The sequence below is a fragment of the Amblyomma americanum genome, chromosome 3 (assembly GCF_052857255.1).
Source record: "Amblyomma americanum isolate KBUSLIRL-KWMA chromosome 3, ASM5285725v1, whole genome shotgun sequence".
NCBI classification, from domain to species: Eukaryota; Metazoa; Arthropoda; class Arachnida; order Ixodida; family Ixodidae; genus Amblyomma; species Amblyomma americanum.
Window position 1 is genome coordinate 122,149,891 of NC_135499.1, and position 22,974 is coordinate 122,172,864.

General features: G+C 48.8%; 1 protein-coding gene across 2 annotated transcripts in view; it reads left to right on the forward strand.

Annotated features, from left to right (window-relative positions):
- LOC144124860 (uncharacterized) overlaps positions 1 to 22,974 on the forward strand; it is a 116,037-nt gene that overhangs the window by 83,291 nt on the left and 9,772 nt on the right. For both annotated transcript variants that reach the window (XM_077657774.1, XM_077657775.1), the window contains exons 2-5: positions 3,236 to 3,309; positions 19,124 to 19,384; positions 20,762 to 20,981; positions 21,994 to 22,370. In XM_077657774.1, coding sequence (XP_077513900.1) covers positions 3,256 to 3,309; positions 19,124 to 19,384; positions 20,762 to 20,981; positions 21,994 to 22,370 — 912 coding nt within the window. In that variant the 5' untranslated portion in view covers positions 3,236 to 3,255. The remainder of the gene's footprint in view (positions 1 to 3,235; positions 3,310 to 19,123; positions 19,385 to 20,761; positions 20,982 to 21,993; positions 22,371 to 22,974) is intronic.

Here is a 22,974-nt window from a genome sequence, read left to right on the forward strand (position 1 = left end):
CGTCAGACCACGTGCTCGGCTGCAGCGCCCCTAGCGGGAGGAGCGGGAGTTAGCCTTGGTGGTCGCGGCCGGCGCGGCAACCGCGCGAGTTGAGCCCCGTCTCTTCTCAGCTATCGTGACGTCAGACCACGTGTTCGGCTGCAGCGCCCCTAGCGGGAGGAGCAGGAGTTAGACTATGACGTCACACCAAGCGTGTCATTAAAGGTCAATGGTGGTCGCGGCCGCGCCAGGCTGGGCTATGGTTGAGCTAAGTAGTGTCCCTATTATGCTTCGCATAAAAGGAAGAAAGAGGAGTCGTAGTGGAGGGCTCCGGAATAACTTCGACCATTTGGGGATCTTTAACGTCCACTGACATCGCACTGCACACGGTGCCTTGGCGTTTCGCTAGCGTCGAAACGCAACTTTCATCTTTGTTCCCTCTCCTCTTTGTTTTGCAGGTGTTATTTCTACATATATATGTTGCTGTGATTGCAATAAAGTCAGTTGATAGTTTGCGCTCTTTCTGTCGTCCTACTCTTTCCTGTGTTCGTCTCGTCGTGTGCGCAACGCCATAGCAAGAAAGCAAAAGCTATTTGTCTCTTGAAACTTTATGCGAGGGTAAGAACGGGCAAGTCGAAGGCGAATAACACAGTTTAGAACACGATATCGCTTTGAGGGATTAGCGACGAAGCTGTTATCGCTGTGAAGTGGGCGGGCAGGGCGCCGCCGTGTTGTCAACGCTAAGTACGCAAGCAACGCAGACCGCAACGTAAAAATTAATGCGCTTAAAACCAGACAGGTACAATTTTAAGATTATTGTACAGACTGCTTGCGTTAATTTTTAGGCGAATAATGTTTGTTCATGCTTTTGTAGCGTGAATGTATTGTGTACGAAAGTGCGCTTGGCGCCGCTCGAAGCAACGCTAGCAACCTTGGAAAGCACTCGAAGGCCCTCGAAATATCCATGGAGTTACGCTATAAAAACCTTCTAGCCTCTGTAGATCCGCGCTGCTGCATTGACTCGATAGACTATTGACTCGATGTCCATTGAAACTGCCCGTGTAGCAGCGCTCGGTCGCCTTTGAGTCTATAGACTACCGGTTCGAGGGCCTTCGAAGTGCCCGTGTGACAGGGGTATTAGATGATGGCGTTCCGGATAACTGAGGCGGCGCTGTGGCGGAGCAGACAGACGGGGTGCTGGACAAGCCGGTGGTTGGTGAAGTTCTGTTGTTGTTATTGTTGTTGCCGCAGCTGAATCATCAACAACAAGAGAACATAATCAACCACCGGCCAGGCCAGTGCCAAGTGGATCTGCTCCTGTCATCTACCTCTTTTCCCATCACTTGCCTTTATTTCTTGTTTGCATATAGTTAACGTTAAGCATTGGTTTAAGTAACACTGTACATAACATGCAGCGGAGCACGGTGATTGGTGCTGGTAACATGTCTTCTTTTCATTAAGCAGTAGTTTCAGCTGGACCGCAAGGAGAAACCCTTGAGGTATCAAACGTACCCCACTCCTGCCATTAACCAACTAGAGGAGCAATAAACGCAGGCAATCAAGGAAACATGTCAACGCGTCAGGACCTTGGGTCATATCAACGGAATATTGTTTCACGTCTCAGAAACGACGTTCGTTGAATCGCAAGGTTTTGGACCACTAATGCGTCTTCGGGCATCGCTAACGGCTCATGTTGGGTTTCTACCATTACACTCGCTCAGACCAATTTCACGGCTCCTGCCACCAATTGAATATCTTACCAGCGAACGAACTGTTATTTGACGCTGCTTACAATCACTCATTTCACGCGTCCGGCGCCCAGTCCCGATCGGCATTTTACGACACTCGCTAATATAACATCACCCGCGGTGAGTAACAGTAGACAGTGTTCTTCAATCGTATACACTACCCCAAAAAAGTTACCGCGGAAGTTGGCTCCTTAGCAATTTCTGCGCGGTCGCTGCAAGCAATGCGTCCGCTCGTGACACGAAACCACGACCACGAGAGCCACCAAGGTTCCAGCGCGGAACGTGCACACAATGCGGTGGTATATAATCTTCGCATCACCATTCCTCGACGTCCGCTCGAAAGGAAGTCTATTGCGCCGACGACAGACGAGCCATCAAGACGTCAGGCTTCATCTCGCCTTTGACCGCCGCCTTGTGGCTGGCGCCGAGGCCCGGGAACCCGGCTCAGTCGTGCTTCCGCGGCCACGCCACGCGGCCTGCGTGCGGTGTGACCCCGGCATACTTGACCCGGTGATGCCTCAGCAGCCGCGCGCTCGGGTCGCGCGCCGAACGTCGTTTGATTCGCCGCTCCACGGCCGCGCTGACAGGAACCGCGCGTAGCTTGAGCTGCGCGCGATTCCAGTGGTTGTCAGCTGGAGGCGGCCTGCGGGCGGGTTAGGCAGCTCGGTGCATCAGGACAGCTTTATTCGTAGCAGAAAATTTGACCCATCGCCGCGGCTGAAGGTAGAGAGCCACGGGGTTCGTCAGACAGGAATAACGAGGTATTTGACCCCCACCCTGTCATCCTGACCTAAACGAATAATAATAATAAAAAAAGATTGAATGGATGAATGAATGCATAAATTTGTTCAGGAAAGTAGGGCCTATGGTCATTGGAGGGTTTTGGGCACTCTGCGTTGGATCCTGTAGCCGAACAAGAGACAAAGCAAGCTGGACGCTCAGGCTCTCAGGACGCTCAGGCACGCGAGAAATATTAAATAAAATAAAATCAAAATAATTTTAGTGCAGGACACTCCCTTCAGAGACAGACTAAAGGCTAACACAGTTTGACGAGGCCCGCGCCGCTGTTCAGTTAGCACAGAATTTTTGATCAAATATAATGGGGTGTACTCACATACATGCTGAGGTTTTCAGTCAATATACAAATGAGAAAAAATAAATTAAAGTACATCAGATAGCATAAAAAAGAATAAGCATTATCACACTTACAAACAGTTCACGCAGAGATCAAATGCACAGCAAAACTTAATAAGCCTCAGCTCGTTACAAGTATTCATTTAATGATGATGCAGCATTGCACAGTGCATACAAAACAAAAGTACAGTAGAGCAAAAAACACGGTATATATAATGAAACAGTTATGAAGCTTTGTTCTTACAGGCTTCGGAACTGCGAAAACTATGACGATCCATTTTTACTGCAACCGCTCACTCACTTTACATTTGTCGCATTCGCAGAGTTTATTTCTGACCGCTCGTTGTTGACCACTGCCCGTGTCCTATGCGCAGGTTCCTTCAGCAGCCCCGTCATGAGGTGGAAAGGCGTCACCCTGATGGCCATCGTCCAGCTTTCCCTATGGAAGGTAAGAACCTCCAACATGGGCCTGATGCATAAAATCTTGGTGCGGCGGAGTAATGCAGCGAGCTAGGCCTGTGCGGATGACCTAAGTACAAAGGTTGAATGTCGAGACTCTGTGCAGTGCCCGTGTGTTTACATGTTCCTGGCGCCTGCACAAATATGATGGGGAACACGCAAGACGCAAGGGGGTACACATTCGACAAAGCATGATGTTTCCTCACTTGGCGTCTGTTCCAAATTTTATATTAGCTGCTCCGACGAAGCACCCAAGAAGCCATTCTAACGGTTTAACAAATGATCCCGGCATGAAATTAGCGATGAAAAGTCTACTTAGTGAGAGGACTCAGTAATTCCGCTCGATTCCTTATGTATATCGAAACCCAGTAAACCGATGGAAGAAAGAAAAAAAAATGACTCTGCGATTATGATTTCTCAAAAACGCATTGGACCAGCGCGGTTGTTGCATGCTTTTGCAATTTGCAGTTTTGCGGCGCGAACTGCGTGATGTCATCCTGACATCCGTTGTTTCCTACGACCTTTCATTTAGCCTGTTCTCATCAATTCTTCTTTCATCAACGCGACTGACTTCAAATGGAGCGTTCGTAGTTCAACCAATCAACAGCATCTAGAAGTCACGGGATCGGAGAACGTGAAGCGTTCTCAGACGGCTGCATACTCGCGGTGACGTCACGGCGCAGGATCATGTGACCAGCGCTGCTTACGTTCGATCGGATTGTCAGATCGACAGCTGCAGTTGGGGATTTTGAACACGCTCGCTGAGCTAATCGAAGCCCATAAGACGGCACAAGTGACCCGCTTGTCGCGCACTGTCGCGGGACGCGTAATTCTCGACAAACTCCACATCCACCCCGTTGAGGATGTATACGTGCAACATCACATTTATCAGTAGACATTACTAGTAGACTATTTGGTAAACCGGTAGCCAAGAACATGCTGCCAGGCAGACACGACGCCCGCAGGAAAGCAAGGCGCAGGCCCTTGAGGAACAGTACGAGAACCAACGACGAGCAGCGCACGTGGATGAAGCTCAACACATAAAAGGCGGAACATAAGTGGCATGTATGGTCACTCCACAGTCAGCCCTCGTCAACGCCACAACCTTTCATGCTGGCTCTATACGCGAGGCAGAGGAAGTAGCTATCGCACTGGCCATCGCGGATCCCCGCACCAAAACTAAGAGCGCCATTGAAAATTTCGACAAAAACTCGGTAAGCGCGCTCGCAATGTGAATTGATCGCAACCGAACTCGATCACAACATCAATCTCGTATGGGTTACGGCTCACGCGAGTAACTCCGGAAACGAGGGGGTCGACCGTCTAATCCGAGGTTAAACCAACCGGGGGACGGGAGACCTCTCGGGAACAGACGGCCCCGCCGAGGCGCCTCGCTCGTACGCGGCGATTACAAACTTTTATCGCTAACATGCACCTACCACGCCCCTCATCCCGACCTGTACAGGGCGCAAGCCACGACATTCAGACGCCTACAAACAAAGGCAGTTCTTAGCCCCTACTGATTATGTTTAATCACAAACGGTGAATATGACCATCCATGTCCGCACTGCTGTGGCGGGACGCACGCCACCCAAGACCATATTTTATAGGAATGCGCTAGCAAACCGCCTCTGACGACACTCTTGCCAGCTCCCACGGCGGAGGAATGGGACAAGCTCTTGTCCAGTTCATGAAAAACAACGCAGCTGGCCCTCATTACGCGAGTTCAAGGGGTCACCCCCGACTGGAGGCCACCCCGGACTCGCCCCAACCCCAACTAATCCCTTTCATTTTGTGGCAATAAAGTTGTAGCCACCACCACCACCAGTGCTTGCGGTGACGTCACGGATCAGGGTCACATGACCGTCTGTGCTCACGCTCAGTCACGTGACCTAACAAGATGGCCGCGTGATGACAGAAGCAGCTCAGTAGGAATGAGCGCATAACAGCTGCGCTGTAAAAGAAATAGAAAGGTCACTATCTCTGTCTTTCATCTGATGGTTTTCATTGTACAGGCTGTCCAAATCCCCCAGTATGCAGTGCTGCTCAGGAGCTCCAGAGCGGTATTTCGGGCACTGCCAGTGAGAGAGAGAATTAAAGCCTAATTGACCTTGCCATGACCTTGCGATGGCATCGAGTTAGCATAGTGCCGCAGGGGCCCAAACCTGTCAACAATGACGAGCACGCGCAACAAAGCGGCAAGTCATTTAAAGCATGAATTATGACATTAATTTACTACTGAAAAGGTCAAGAACAAGCAGAACTTTATTGTTCATAGGTGTCCAGTATGGCTTGCAGCACGTGAAATGTTACCAAACGCCCATTACAGAGCAGCCAGAACTCGGCTGTGGCCGAAAGTTGAGCTTCTAGCTGCCAGTCGAACGGATACGGATTTCTGAAGTGTGCATCACCGTGCACTTAGTTCTCATAAAGCTAGAACTGGACTATGGTTCTGCCGGCGGCGCGTTGCAAGACATACTGAGCGCCACTGTGCACAACATTGGGCACTTGTAACTCCTTATGAGATGCTGCGGTACCAGAGGTCTGTGAGGTGGTAGTCATCGTGGCTATTCCCGCTCCAGTTCGACTCGAACTCGTAGCTGCTCCTCGCAGCGAGGTGAGAACTGGAAATGCTTAACTAGTACCGGACATGCAGTGACAACACTGAACCAGTGCATCGTGATGTAGATGCGCTACCGTATGTGCATGCCCGGGCTTGTGATTTTAGGATTTCGATTCTGCTTCACTTCATAAGTTGTGGATTTCCTGCGTCGCTGTGCTTTAATGTAAAGCCCAAATCCAACTGAAATCATCAGCAAGGCCCACTTAATTCATCTCTCAGCGTAGGAACAAGCAAGTGAAGAGGACTCCAACTTAGTACGCCGCGTCTTTCTGTCGCTCTTTTTGATGCCCCACAAAGGCAAGACAGTGTATAAACTGATTTTGCAAACCCTTTGTCCATTGGCCTGCTCGGCCAGCTAGCTGTGCATGTCACCCTTCGCGAGCATTACGCTATACACTATCGGAACTTACCACACGAGGTGGCTCGTTCGTGTTCGTGATTTTTTTTTTTTCTGAACATCAGCGCACTTCGTTTCGTACAGTGCCGTGATAGGCCGCACCACGAAGTCCATCGTGAAATCTTGCCTGTCGGACCATATCTAAAGCTCGTCCCCCTCCCCCTCCCCCCTTCCTCCAAAAAAAAAAAAATAACACGCGTAGTGGGTTTGTTTCCGGGAACGTCTTTCAGCCGAGCACGCGCGAGTCGACGCGGGTGGTCACGACGGGATCGACGCGTGTATCGACAGCGCCATAGATCTTTACCGGGAAGTCTTCGCAGCCGAGACCAAAGGAGAAGCAAGCCCATGGGCGCCCGACGCCCCGCATGATGAGCGCAGTGTATCCGACCGTTCCGCTGCTCCCGTAACGGCCCATAAACGGAGAAAAGCGCGCTGCTCCTTTTAATGAGGCCGTTTGCTCCGGGAAGCTTCGCCGATCAAGTTGCATCGCTCCTTCAACGGGGGAAACCGCCCGTGGTGAGCGCGTTCCGCTGTAATTGGCGTTTGCGGTCGGGTTTGCTTCCCGTTTTGCATTATTGTCTTGTTCTTACGTATTCTTGCTTGTAGCGGGCTTTATGGCTCAACTCGGCGGTGTGTGTACTCGTCGTCACGCAGCGATGTGCGCAAGAAATGGGCTGTACGTTTATGTGCCTTTGCTGAACACAGCACGATGATCAGTCAACGCTTTTGTTCGGACTGATCGAATCAGGCTAGCTGCGCTCATACTTACGGCATACATGTTACTCATTCGTGTTTCGCGTTTTCTATCTTTGCGGTGTAGCTATAGGCCTATTTGGTTCGCCTCCGGTGAATTATTTCCGCCACTTTACGCGTAACCTGTCATCTCTATCCGTGACATCGGTCAATGTGCCTGGCGGAAGGATATCGTGCTGAGACCACGCTGGAACTAACGCCTTTACGAAACATTCTTCTGCATGGAATAAGTAGAGAAGTACACCTTTCTATTTTTTTAGTTTCAGCGCCGACCGTTCAACTAAGCAGGATCCCACTACAGGACGGAGCTAACTGGCAAACTTGGTGAGAGTTGCAGCACGCGTACTAAGCAAAGGCCAGGCCGACCATTGTCTGCTGTGCTGTTCCTGGAGCGGTAATGATTAGCGTCAGGTACTGACCCCTATCGCAGTTATCATCACCAGCTTCACTTCTTACGTGCCAATGCTCCACCAGCTTCAATTAATTAAAGTTTTTTTTTCTAAAGCCAAATAAAGCCTCTTACAAAACTGAAGCCGGACGCTTTCCTGTAAAACAATAATGCTATAATTGTCCCTTCTCTCTCTAAGGTCTCCTCCTCAACATGCGAAATTATGCGCCGATGTAATTTTTTCCTCAACGTAAAGCATCTCATTGTCACATTTTCGACAGAGGGATCCAATATACGTTGTCGCAAATTTTAAATGTTCAATTGCTTCATTGTAATGTTGCAAATTGTAACTGTGTTCAGGCCACGGATAAAAAAATATGCAGCAGTGGGAACACTCCACTGACGCCATCGTGAGCACATGGAGGCATAGAGTCACATAGGCCAACGCTCTAATGGGCGTGCATTCAGAGTCTGCATGGATGTCAATATCCAATCTTGCCGAGCTTTCCTTTGGCACTCGAACGATAGCAAAAACGGCTGAGTCAGCAGAGTGGAAGCGCTTAATTACGTCAGCTTCCAGTAAAGCATAGAAATGAGCTTCTTGTTAACAGCTTGCTGATTCCTTTTCGTTGTCCGTTTTTTGACTATCGCCTAGGTGGCAAATAAGTTGCTAGAGCTGGAACTTTTACACGTTTGTAGCTAGATTACCAGGTTTGAATTTATCTGCTTGCAGAAGTCTAAAGAGCTAACCTTATCAATTAATTTCCTAAACGGAACAGGCTACCTCAGTTAGTTATGGGAAAGCATTATGCCCATATTTTTCCAAGACAGAAATTTCCAAATTCTTTTTTTTTTCTCGATGCTGTCATGACTAAAATATTCTGTCGCCAGCTTGTGTGGAGTGCCCCTCTTTTAATGGTTTTTACGATCGCGTTTTAGCTCTGCAATCTTCTCCGACAAGAGAAGCATTGCTTCCATCAGTATATGCAAATAAATGAAATCTATAAACAATACAAAGATCCAAAGGAACCGAAGACAGGACTAAATACAGTTTCAAAGAATATATGGGCCAGAACTGCAGCCGCCATGAACATGTTCAGCTTTCCCGGGCAAAAAATTGAAAATCGAAAAATTGTAAGGCAGTGTTAAGGAAATATTGAAGGTAATGGTCCCTCATTCTGATATGTAGCAAAACCTTTCTTTTAAAGTGTTTCCACCCGCCGCGGTGGCTCAGTGGCTAGGGCGCTCGGCTACTGATCCGGAGTTCCCGGGTTCGAACCCGACCGCGGCGGCTGCGTTTTTATTAAGGCAAAACGCCAAGACGCCCGTGTGCTGTGCGATGTCAGTGCACGTTAAAAATCCCCAGGTGGTCGAAATTATTCCGGAGCCCTCCACTACGGCACCTCTTCCTTTCTTCTTTCACTCCCTCCTTTATCCCTTCCTTGACGGCGCGGTTCAGGTGTCCAACGATATATGAGACAGATACTGCGCCATTTCCTTTCCCCCAAAACCAATTATTATTATTATTATTATTATTATTATTATTATTATTATTATTATTATTATTATTATTATTATTATTATTATTATTATTATTATTATTATTATTAAAGTGTTTCCATCGATCGCATCGAACAGTTAAGACTGCCTTAGAAAATCAATGGGGAACGCTATTGACGATAGCAAAAACGTGAATACAAAAAAAAATACACGACTGCCGTAGGGTGATCTGCAAATATATTGATTTGAATAGTGAAATCTTCCATTATATGAAAGAATTGCGTTCATAAACAGTTTCCCGCTCAAAAATGCCACTGTCCAGAATTGCTGGGTATGCGCATACTTCCCGTGCATCTCGCTTTCACACTGTTACCACGCTGTGCGCGCTCCAAGCGCACGAGACAGGAGCAAGGCGAAAAGAAAGTATACAGAAAGAAATCACATAGCGAGACCGGCAAGCGCGCGGCCGACCTGGATGCCGCGGGGCAAGGCGACCTTGAAAAACGGGCGGCGCTCGCCGGAAGGGCGCAGGTTCAAGGGGACAGTCGCCGACGCTGCGAGGGCGCCAATTTACAGCTCCTTCCCGCCTTTCCTCCGGCGCCCTCAGCATCGCGATACTCGAGTCGGTGCACGTACATACACTGCGCTCCGAGGAGACGTCGGAGCTTTGCGTAGGACACCCTGTGACGCAGCGCGGCTTCCGCCGGCCTTCTTGCGAGGCCGCACGCGTCTCTGGCGAGCAAATGATTCCCCGGCGCGAACGTATGTATTCCAGCAGAAGAATGTGAGTTGGGCGAGTTGGATGTAGTTCATTTTGGCGGTAAAATTCAGCGCGAACGGACGAAGGACATAGAAAAGGGTACAAAACAAGCGCTGTCTCGAAACTAAGTTTTATTAACAAGGAGCGCAAAAATATATACATATACAAAAAAACGACATAGGTGCGGTAGGTACGAAGTACACAGATAGCTACGAGGGCACTATCACCTCCAACGTTAAAAAACCCGAATGCACTGCGTCACAGACAAAAAAAGGTGGTACATAAGAGGCATCTAAAAAACCTCTCACTATCATATAACGCCACCGAGGGAGTGCTGACACAGACATCTTTTTTCTTTTCGATGAAATATGCCTCCATTATCTCTCTAGTGCCTATTTTCTATTTTCTAGTGCCTATTCTCTAGCGCCTATTTTTTTTTATTTCCAGGCCTATTTTTAGAAGCGGCAGTCGATGCTTTTATTTTGTCTGGCTTCCAGCCGTCATAACTGAGTTCGGCTGCTCCTTTAGAGAGGTCAGTGTTAAAACAGTATATATCTGTAGGCGAATTGGTGAGACAGAGTTGAAAAGAACAACGACGATGATGTAAGGGGGCACAGGAAGGACACAATAAGTTGGCACTAACATCTGAAACATTTATGTAAACCATATCTGTTGCTTGTACACATCACGGGCTTGGTAAGGTGCATCTGGTTTCCATAACTGATTCATCGGATAGTACACCCCGTTGCTATGCTCTCCCTGCACAGTCACTGTGTCATTGTCGTCTCTTCGTATCAGCAGTGTTATCCTACCTGTCACGACGGGAATCCTGCGGGAGAAATCGGCGAGAGAGCTTATTTAACTGAAGTCGGGGAGGCACAACGCCACGTATCTCAAAGCGCGACTGAGGCGTCCATCACCCAGCGATATAGTTATGCGCCCTCCTTTCCTCAAAATCATCGGAGTCCAGAACGTTGTCAACGTCAACGCCATTGAACGCAATGAACGCCGACAGCTTTCGCTTTATATATCCTGGATTAGCAATTACTATGACGACGCACCACATATTTCTTCTAGAAACTCGAAAAAACAAGAAGTACATTCCATATTTCTCTACTTTGTCGATTCCGCCATGAAAGACTGTATTTTGCAAATTCCCCTCGCTCGATTAGGCCTGCCGTTCACTGTTCCCGTCCTCCTCTCCTTCGGTGCAACCGCGAAAGGGCGTGCCCGTAAGCCCGTCTGTGAGCTTCTTCACAGGGATGTTATCGAGACCGGGAGATTTTTGAGCTAACTCTTCTTTCCCTTTACTTTTCTCTCGAAAACTTTTTACGTGCACTAATTTTTAATTCATTAATTGACTTATAAGTCTCAGTTATAAGTTGAGTTATAAGTCTGGATGTCTTTTTCTCTTGTTTGGATCTGCATCATACCCTGCAGCCAATCCCCAACCGTGTATATGTGCCATCGCTTCAGGGGCAACAACAACAACAACAACGACTGTTACGGTTACTACAGCCTGCACCTCTAGTGAAAGCGAGCTATACTGTAGCAAACTGAGCGGCTCAAATAGGCCAAGCTCCTCTGAATCGCGCCGTCCGGAGCGCGCTCAATGGACTGAATTTCCTGCGGAAGCCGGCGCCGGATGGTACGTCATAAGCAGCGCAACGCGCGGTTCTTGACCTTCCCAGCAGAGGTATACATATAAAAAGAAATAAGAGACGAGATCAAGTCGCAGGCTGCTTTCCTGTGGCGGTTACACGCGTACGTGACTGCCATGAGGAAAGAGGGCCTGCCAGTCCAGTTGTGTTGCAGCGCTGTGTCCCATGCAGTCGCGCTGCGCTGCAAGACATGTGGCAACTGCGACGCATATGCGTCGCAGCAGTCGGGTCGACCACGCCACATCGTTAGTTGCGCATAGTAAAGTCTGCATTCATCAAGCCCCTTCGCGCCCGTCCCCTCGTGAGAACTCCGGGTGGCGCTTTTTTAATTCAGGCCGGAGGGCGCCCCTCAGACGTGCGTGTTGGTACACTGCTTCCGGTCCCCGAACAATCGGAAAGCCGAGCTCCCTTATGCAGCCGCTTGTTACTGTCAACTTCCACATTGAGCCACCTCAGGAACCTAAGGCGCGGAACAGTAGACACAGCGAATTTTTACTATCATATGATGGGTGATTTCAATGATTTCAGAGAGAATTGTGCGTGAAGTGCACATTGTTTACACTTCAAAAGCTTTCGAAATTTTAGAGAGGAGAGTGCATTTGTCAGCGTACACGCACACATGTGAGAGAAGAGAGCGGTGTAAGCCGGTTTGTACACTGCTGAGTACTGTGTTGAACTGAACTGTTAGACACTCAAGGAAATTAAAATGAAAACAATCTTTACTTCTGGTGGCTTTGCATTCCTTACATAATGTATATATCCTGCCGCGATAGATGATGTGCACTTTCGGGGACTCATTGTGCAGCTTTTCTTCGAAGTTGTCTCAATAACATTGATGTAGTCGGAGCAATTTAACCATCTGCTTCGAGTCCCAAGTTTCCGTTAGCTCATCGTAATCACTACTGAATTCAAAATTTTGTGTGGTAAAAATCACATCTTTTTGGCAGAGCTCCCACTTAATAAGGACACATGCGGCAATAGCTTGGTGATACATGCAGATAATCATGATATTCCGGGATTAAGGGGATTACCTGGCCCATTTTGGAATATCAAAAGCACACCCGACTACACAGAGTCGCATAACTTTCGTCTAAACTTCACTAACCTGGTCAATATGCTGCGAAAGTTTTCCGTAGGCATTTTAAAAATCTGAACACAAGCCTAAATGCAAGTCATGCGAAAAACCCAATATATTCATTTTTTGAGTTATATGCAAAGCTGTTACTCTTTTCAATAAACGATACCCAGCAATGGTGACTGAATGAAATATGGTCAGCATTTTGCATTTCATTTCTTAGGAAAGCAAAATAATGCAACCCTTTATTGTTGCCCCGGAATTTTCAAGCCTTAAAAGTCTATCGGCGAAAAATCGACGAGTCCGCCGCGGTGGCTCAGAGGTTAAAGCGCTCGGCTACTGATCCGGAGTACCCGGGTTCGAACCCGACCGCGGCGGTCGCGTTTCGATGGAGGCGAAACGCAAAGGCGCCCGTGTGCTGTGCGATGTCAGTGCACGTTAGAGATCCCCAGGTGGTCAGAATTATTCCGGAGCCCTTCACTACGGCACCTCTTCTCTATTTTTTCTTACGCTCTTACCTTCCTCCCTTCCCTAGTAACGGCGCTGTTCGAATCTCAGCCGATATGTAAGACAATTATTGCGCCATCCCTTTCCTCAAAAACCAAGTTTTCAATCGACGATCACAGGTTTTTCAAACGTGAGACAAAGTTGACCTTTTTTGCGATTTCTGAATACTGGGAAATTTCAACATACACCTCAAAAATAAAATTATAAGTACGAACTGTCCCTTAAGATAGTAGAAGGAGCCGGTGAATACCGAGGAAAAGTTTCATCACCAGGTTTGGATTTAATTTTGTCGCGTTATTATCCTGAGTAGTGCCCTTATACGCAATGCGTAACTTTTTGAACATTGTTTGCGATTTTCCTGCTCCGAAATTTCAACAGCCAAAAAGTTCTTTTCGCGCTGTTTCATGCATTAGGGTTCGAAAAGCATTACTGAATAAAGATGAAGGTTCAACAAAACTTTATGCTTCGTTATGTTCGGATCTAAGCTTGGAATTTTGCGAAATCACAAAAGCGACGTTTTCTACCGGTTGTGGCATGCTAGTTTTTTTTTTTTTAATAACAGCGTTTCTTGGAAAACTAAAATATACCTCTATACAAATCAAGAAGTGGTCATGACAGCCCGATTACTGTCCTTATCTGAACATATTCATATGAGAAACAAAATCAGTTTGCATGCACATCGATGCCATAGTTCTTTCATTGCACATTCCTATAGCTCTTGCACTTTACAATACCATGGTCTAAACAAATATAATACATAACAACGCACAGAAAAAAATGGACTGCCTACTGTGGTTTCGATACAGGTGTAGCTCTCACGTTCCTCTTTTTCTTTATATATGGTCTTCTGTTAGCTAGCTTCGAATTCGTAAGAACATTAGCAATTCTGCAGTTCTAGTCTGTACTAATCAACACGTAACCTTTACATCCCACCCAATCTTCATTCCATCATAATGTGACATTCATGGACAACACGCAACATTCTAGTCCTTCCACCATTCCCAAGAAAGAGATCAGATTTATCGTTTTTGCTTGCGTTGCTGTAGTGCGCTTGGTCTCGATGCTTATAAAGCGGCACAGCCTACATATGCCACAAAGCGAATTATCATACTTGCCGGTCAAACTCGCCGTAAGTTTAAGTGAAATACATCAATTGCTTTGAATAGTTCTCAGGCACGTCTTTTTGACACCAGCGTTGTTCGCAGTTGCTGGCCGAGCCCCGCCTGTGAACAGGTAAACGGCTGCAAGCGGCGCTGCCTGACCACGGAAGGCAGTCTTCCCGCACTGCAGTCGAGCCACTTATAACGACCGCAGTTATAACGAAACCTCGCTTATTACGAACGAGGGTGGCGCTACCGTCATAATATGGCATTGCGTCTCGTATACAACGAACAGTTGCGGCCACACGACTCGGCTACAGCGAACGAGGCGGCTCTGTAAACGCGGCCCCGCTAGTCGGAAACCGCCGCTTTTTTGCGGGAGCGGAGAGCGTCTCCAAGCCACCGTGACACCCTCCGTTTTCTACGGAAAGGACGCGACCACATGTTGAAAAAATTGGTACGGTTTTAACATAGCTAAACCGAGTTCACGTGAGAAAGCATGTATTAAGCCATTGGCTCATGGTTTTGATTTGCTGGATCATCGGAACGTCTGGCGACGATATAGACTCAAGTCAAACTCTGACCGAGGTTAAGCTGATCTGATCTGTTCGCGCCGCAGATGGAAGTTGACGAAGACGAAGATGTGCACTGTAGACGCGAGGTTGTGTTGCGGCGAAGCCATTGTCCCGTCTTCGATCTCCCAGTTAACAGGAACCCTGTCTTTGCGTCGTCCAATCTGTCGGCCCATATCCGACTACTACTCCTTTTCCCTCTCTGAATGCTCCTGTTTCTAGCAATTCATCGCCTGTGTCTTGGGCACTCCCCGGTAGTGAGTATGTGCTGTGTTTATTTGAGGCCAACCAACCAATTACACACTATAGTGCTTTCGTGCAGTGGCCAGCGAACCTGATTTGTTCGCACCGCCGCGGGTTGGAATCCCGGTCGCAGCAATGTTTATCTTATTTATACTAGGTCTAGCTCATGGTCAATGCTTCAGCGGTGAATCAGCTTTTGTATATATATATATATATATATATATATATATATATATATAGCGGACAAGGTAAAGGAAATGAGGGGCTCGTTTGACAAACTTATGAAGGGGGAGGCAACCGTCACCGAAACCAAGGTGCATAGGGGAATGCTTAATTTTTTTTAATGCGTAGTGCTGATCAGTACGATAACAAATACTTAGACTAATCTATCGCTTAAAGAAAATTACTTGTAAAGCAGCAGAAAAAACAACCATGCCGCCGGTGGGATCCGAACCCACGACCTCCGAATATCGCGTCCGGTGCTCTACCAACTGAGCTACGGCGACGGCTGTCCAAGAGTACCGGACGCGGTAATCGGAGGACATGGGTTCGGATCCCACCGGCGGCATGGTTGTTTTTTCTGCTGCTTTATAAGTAATTTTCTTTAAGCGATAGATTAATCTAAGTATTATTATCGCACTGATTAGCACTACGCATTAAAAAAAATAAACATTCCCCTATGCACCTTGGTTTCGGTGACTGTTAGCTCCATTCATAAGTATGTATATATATATATATATATATATATATATATATATATATATATATATATATATATATATATATATATATATATATATATATATATATATATATATATATATATATATATATATATATATATATATATATATATATATATAAATATATATATATATATATATATATATATATATATATATATATATATATATATATATATATATATATATATATATATATAGCAGGTCACGGCCGTCAAAAACGCTTGCCTTCAAAGGCGACAACTATAGCTGGTGGAAAGTGCAGTAAGGTTCGCGTTGCGCACGAGTATGGGCGGCATCTACCAGCGGCCGCTGTTTGCAATCGGGAAGAGTTCACAAGGCGCAGTGCTTTGGAAGCTGCGCTCTCATGCGCACCAGGCACAGCAAAAAGGTCAGGACAGTGACAATTGTTTTGTTCCTACGAAAGCGCGACTGGATATAAGTGTACAGGGAGTATGGGGATGACAGGTGATGCGTTCGCCGAGTGGCTTGTTGAGGGCTACCATGACATGGCGAAAAAAAACACACGATCCTGCTCGTGCTCCACAACTGTGTGGCGCACCACGTGATGCGTTCCCACGCAGCACTTACCACGTGCTCCTGCCCCAGAACGCGAAAAGCAAGACCAGCCACTTGACAGGGGCATCATTCACGCGCTCAAGGGGCCCTATCGGCGGCGCGTCACAGCGCGTATTGATAGCAATTGACGCACCAGACGCCGATGTCCCGCTTGGTATCTCTCTGTCCCCCGCCTTGCAATGATAAGGTCGCGTAGACAGAACTGACTGCGGAGTGCATCAAAAATTGCTGCCTTCAGGCAGAATTTGTGGACCCATGAACGATGGAGAACGCTGTCTAAGGCTCACGTTATCGGACGCATGTGGATTTGTGGCAACGCGTAGTCGATGCACAGTTAGCCCGAGCTGACGTCGCCTGGGATGACTTCAATGGTGCTGAAAATGACTCCGAACACGGATAGTCTTACACTCTGATGAAAATAATAGTACGTCAAGCACGAACGCTCTCCTACTGCCAGGAATCCGGTGAAGACGAATAGGAGGCCTACCTACCACCAGCCTTCATGAGTGCGTTTGTATCCGCAATGCGCCCTGGCCAATCCCCCGTCGAGGGTACGTGCCATTAAGCCCGAGGACATCCCCATCATCATCATCATCATCATCATCATCATCATCACCAGCTGCTGTGGATCCTTCCACCGCGATTAGGTACAACGCGTCCGTAAAGAAGCTTTTTGATAGCGACGCTATCGGCGAGGAGCATATGCCTGCGCTGGGGAGCTTGGAAAGGCCCCGTAATAGGGTCTAGTTTGAATAAACAGAAAGCATAATGAACTGACACTGTCCAACTTTGTATTTTTAGCTGGAATGTTTTCCAGATTCACTGCCGACTATATCATAGTTGATATTGGCCAACAGTCGTCTTTGATAGCAGGCCGGATATGACCCTTGCATTACAAGTAGCAGCAACCCGTGATGGAAGGAAGCGCCAGAAGGAAGGAAACAATTGACAACGCGCGCCATGCCTGAAAATACCAACGTACGTTGTCTATTCTGCCTTCGAACTCATTCTTCAGGTTTTCATGCTGGACCAAGTGCTCCAGTTAGGAGTGTCCCGACAGAAGCAGTTCATACCTGTTCAAGCAGTCACGGATTTCGCCAACCAGTGGCATCCGTTTCCACCGGCACCAATCCGTTGCTCGGGCGAAAAGGTTGTTCAAGCCTACCACCGCATGCTGGAATGGCGTTTTAGGTAAGAACAGGACACGCTCCAAAGAGGCCGGAGGAAAGCGCCCACCCAGTCCGCCCAACAAATGACGTGGCCCGAAGAGTGCGATCCGTGATTCCGGGACGGTCATCATCTCCCACGATCGCGGCTGGTCTTTCTGGAACGTTTGGGCGCAAATCGATCGGTCGGCCGAAGATCTCGCTGCGTCGCACTGTGCAGTGGGTGCACAGGCAGCGCACCCCTCGCTACGGCCATGCAAATTGCGGCCTCGTGGCGGGAGGTCACCGTGTGCGTGAGTTGTATGGGGCCGTCGCAGTAAAACAGTGCAGCACTGTAGGGGCTATGAGAGTTGCGTCTAGCGAATCAAAACACCGATTCACAACAAGGCTCTTCATGTGCACAAATTGTCCGTAAGTGGCGCTAGCTAGCCATTGGCGATAGCGAATGGTACGGTCAGCCAAGCTGGTGGCCAATAATGACGCTTGATTCTTACATGCAAGTATGTATATGTGTGAATACGGTGCGTTATTAGCTGTACACCCGCCGCTGCCTTCGCAGAACTGCATGGTATTATTCAGACAGGTCACAGATGCGATCCAGCCGTGACCCAGGACGCGAAAAAAGGCGGGCGCCAAATGCTATTCGCACGATGTGCACCGATGGGTGTCTTCGGTATTTTTATTCCAGAAAGGTTGGATCCGGGTAAGCGGAGGACGGCCTAGAATGACAGCCGTCACTGAGTAGCGGTGGGTAGCTGTTTGTCGGTGATCGTGTGTGACCGCTGTTAAGGTGGACGTAAGAGAACCTGTCCTACACGTGCGCGTTCACTTGTCTGAACTGCTGACCATTTTCTCTTCACTGCCCTCACATTTCGAACCCGATTGGAGTGCGCTTTTGTCATTTCTAGTGCCTCCGCACTTTTTCGCCCCCTTTTTCATCCCGCCTATGGTACCTGGTTGAAATAGAAAGAGAGGCTACTGTCCTCTCAACTTTTTCCTTGAGATTAAAACGAACAATGCCTATTATTTGGCGGCACCAGCCAGTGTATAGTTGTATGTTCTGCAGCTCAGTTTTGTAGCTCCGAAGCAATGACGCGTGTCCTTCGCCGTTGCCGCGGTGGCTCATAATATACGGCAGAGATTTCCTTGGGTTAGTGCAACTCCTCGCTAACACTGGAGTGTTCGGCGATTATAGGGCGCGATGAAGGGTTGGCGCTGAGTCAACAGCATGGACTCGCAAGCTGAACGCTCTCGATTTGTCAACATCAGCACATCAAAACGTACGAAAACAGACCCGCGTTTCATTCTAAAGGACCACAAACGTTCCTCAGTGGGGCTTAAAAGTTTAATTGGGTCTCCGACCTCGTAACAAGATCTAAGTAGGGACACAGAATGCGATTAATTTCCTTCTTTAGCAGTATCCTTACGGCCGTAGTCCATATAACCACTCTTTTCATGTTAAGTGTTTTATTGTCTGTTTGTTTCTTGTCATTGGCCAGCCCGACCTTCAATATCGGAGCTTGCTTATGACATCGCCTGCCAGTAATGACGTCACCATTAACAACTACCAATGTTGACAGGGCAAAAGAATGAATCGGGGCGAAAAGAATAGCTACGAAAAACAGCCTCCAGCCGCAAAAGCACCGACGTCTCGGCTTATGCCCCTCCCACCGTACACCCCGTTTGTTTCTCGGGCGAATCCCTGATCGCCATTGTCTGGCGCCGCCACTGCGCAGGCGTCGTCTCAGGCCGAGCCCCCTTGGGAAGGGAAGGACCTGTCGTTGCCGGAGCCCCCCAGTGACCTGCCTCGGCTGGTGGGCGTCGAGGTGGCTTGCGGCAAGCGCCACATGCGCGTCCAGCTCCAGTTCAGCGCGCCTTTCCACGGCATAGTCTTCTCCAAGGGACACCACGGTCAGCCCGAGTGCGTCTACGTTGGGCCACGCTCGGGCATCACGGCGGCCAACTTCGACGTCTTCTACGACCGATGCGGCACCAAGGTACTTTGTCAAGTCGACATGACCCATATACCTCCTGGCTCTGGCACCCACTAACTGGTGGTTGTTGTGGATGCTGGTAACATGCAAAACGTATCCATGACAGTGTGGGTCAAGTGTTTAGGGTAATCCAAGTTTCATTACATTTGTAATAAGGGAGTAATAATTCACTGACGACCACCAAGCGCAGCCACACGGCTACAAAGGCAAGCTAAAGGAAAGCTATCTACCAAATGCCAGCCGTCCTGGTTAGCTCAGTTGCTAGAGCGACTGCTCCGGTGAAGTGATGGCCTCGTGTTTGCTTTCCTTCGTAGGCGTATAGCTGCGCTTGGGTGGGTGTCAGTGAGTAAATTGTATTCCCTTATTACATATACATGGCAGTAGTGATACCAAAGATGTCGCGATACTTTTCGAGTGGCCACAGCTTTCTGACGAATGCCTTCAAATAAAAAAATTCCTGAACAGTGTAGTGCTCAGGTGTTCCAGATGTTCTCGGCATTTATCGCGGCTTTACGCTGCAAAAAAGTGAGAAAGGAGGTAACTTACGCTACAGTAATCAAAATTAGATGAACCTGATTGTTCGAGAATACAAAACGTTGTTCAATCCCAGTCTTGCGACGCTGCAAGCGCAATGCAGCTGTTTGTATGTAATTCGTGCACGTTATGCAATGTTATGCCTCAGACGTGTGGGGCGGCATGCTATTGGTTCATTTGTACTTTCGAACAAAACTTGCCCTATAATTCGACTTCAGTAATAACAACAGATAGTGTTGTACTCTAGTACGCATAGTTTCTAGAGTGTCAAGCATTAATTTATCCTCTGGACTAAGTGCGTGACGCACTTCGACTAACAAGGAAAAAATTAAAATCTCAGTCACTTAGCCTCATGAGGTTAAAGCGAGTGATCAGCGCCAGCTGAATCCCGAAATTATTAACGCGGTGATGACGCCCCACTGGCACTTAACACTGAATCTCTTTGCAACTACTACTGAACAAACACAGATAGCCGCAGCATCCTACGAATGATCGGGCGTAATCGTCGTTGAAGGGAAGTGTGCTCCGCATCAAGGTCTGGATTAGAGCCTCCGATTCGTTTTCGGTTGCTTAAGTTGGTCTTCGCCTAGAGATAAACACCAGGGTAGAGTGGCCGTGCCACGAGCCGGAAGGTTTATGTACGTATGTGTGTAGTTGTCAGTTGTTTTGCTGCAAAAGGGGGTATGCGCCATTTGTATGAGGCCGACAACAACGAGGCTGCTGCTGTTGTTGGGACATCAACAACAGGACTAATGCGGCTAGCTCTGTAAAACGCCCCGCAGTCCCTTCTGAGGTCGGAGAGTCCTTTTGTCATGGCGTACTCTGCTGACCTGTCGTGGCTCGCAGCCGGATCATCACGGGAGCTTCTACGAGAACACGATCGTGGTCCAGTACGGCGTGGACATCATCGAGGCCTGGGACGAGGCGAAGCGGCTGCGCTGCGAGTGGCACGACGCGTACGAGAAGTCGGCGCTGCGCACGCCGTCCATCCAGCTGGCGGACCTGGACGTCCAGGAGCTCAACTTCCAGGGGGACAGTGTGGGGTGCTGGATGGAGATCCAGGAAGGCAAGTGTCCGCCCTCCGTGCAACCAGACTTTATTCATTCGTCGGTAGCGGAAAGCGTTGCACGCTGCCATAAGCTTAGATCGGCATGGAAGAAAATACTTATGTATACATGTATGTAAGAGCGCAGGCGGGAACGCTCGCGCATCCCGCACTGATGAACCGCATGTACCCTGCGGAACACCATACGCTCTGTCCTTTCTGCAGAAGAGAAAAGGGCACCCTGCCCCGCGTCTTGGCAGAGTGCACGTAAAGAACTCAAGACCCCCTCCTCCCCTTCCCGCCAACACCCCCGATCCCCAACCCCTTGAGCGACGGGAGACTTTGTTATCCAGCCCCGCCCTACTGATTCAGCTCGCACTGACGGACAGGGGCCAGGAGCTGCTGAGAACATATGGGTCCCGTAACTAGGGAACCACCCCGTCTAGTGCCTGCGTGCACCACAGATCTATTTCGGGCCCAATAAATGTGGATTCATCATCTCCGCGATTGGTTCAATGGGCGGGATGCAGCTGCTTTGTAGTTAGTAGACTTCACCACTATATCTGGACACAACTGGAGGAGGAGGAGGAGAGACTTTAATGAATATGCGAGAGGTGGACACAGCAGAAAGGGTGGGGGGGGGGGCAGTGGGGCTTACTGCCAATATACGTGCTGTGAGAATCGCTGTAGGCGCCATTCATTAAGGTCCGGTTGTGATATTTGTATTGGGTAGCGAGAGAACTGCTAGTCTGCAATATGTCCGGCCCAACCTATGGAGACTCCTTGCTAACTTAATTTCGTATTTAGAGGCCACTTTCAGTAACGACACAGGTCACCGGTGAGAGAGAGAGAGTGAAAGAGAAGGACGGAAAGGCAGGGAGGTTAACCAGGCGATGCCCATGCAGTAGGCTATCCTACACGTGGGGAGGGGAACGAAGAAAAAGAAGCAGCCGCAACGAAATGAGTCTTCAGTTTAAGTGTGCACCAATGTGAGAGAAAAATAAGTGTGCGTCCCCATTCTCCTCTCCCGCAGGAAAGGGCCCGTGGGCGAAGCAGGTGTCGAGCATCGTGCCCCTGGGCAGCCCCCTGACCATGGTGATCGCCATCAACGACCGCGACAAGCAGTTCGACATGCGCGTCAAGTCGTGCGCGGCGCACGACGGCCTGCGGGGCCCCATCCAGCTGACGGACGACCGGGGCTGCGTGCTGCGCCCCAAGATGCTCACCGCCTTCATGAAGGTGCGCGACTTCAGCGGCAAGGCGAGCGTGGTGGCCTTCTCGCACTTCTACGCCTTCAAGTTCCCCGACACCATCGAGGTGCAGATCCAGTGCGTGGTCGAGATCTGTCGCCACGGCTGCCCCGACGACTGCCCCGCGCACGAGCAGCATCCGCCGCCTCCGCCGAACCACGTACGTGCGCCTGTGCGTGCGTGTGAGTGAGTGAGAGTGAGGGATGAGTGAGGGCGAGTGAGTGATTTAGAGTGAGTGAGGGTGAGTGAGTGAGAGTGAGTGAGGGTGAGTGAGTGATTTAGAGTGAGTGAGTTAGAGTGAGTGAGTGAGAGTGAGTGTGTGAGAGTGGTGAATGAGTGAGTGAGTGAGAGTGAGTGTGTGAGAGTGAGTGAGGATGAGTGAGTGAGAGTGAGTGAGGGTGAGTGAGTGATTTAGAGTGAGTGAGTGATTTAGAGTGAGTGAGTGAGTGAGAGTGGGTGAGTGAGAGTGATTTAGTGAGAGTGAGTGAATGAGTGAGTGAGAGTGAGTGTGTGAGAGTGAGTGAGAGTGAGTGAGAGTGAGTGAGGGTGAGTGAGGGTGAGTGAGGGTGAGTGAGTGATTTAGAGTGAGTGAGTGAGAGTGAGTGAGTGAGGATGAGTGAGTGAGTGTGAGTTAGGGTGAGTGAGTGAATTAGAGTGAGTGATTTGGAGTGAGTGAGTGAGAGTGAGTGTGTGAGTGAGAGTGAGTGAGTGAGAGTGGGTGAGTGAGAGTGAGTTAGTGAGAGTGAGTGAATGAGTGAGAGTGA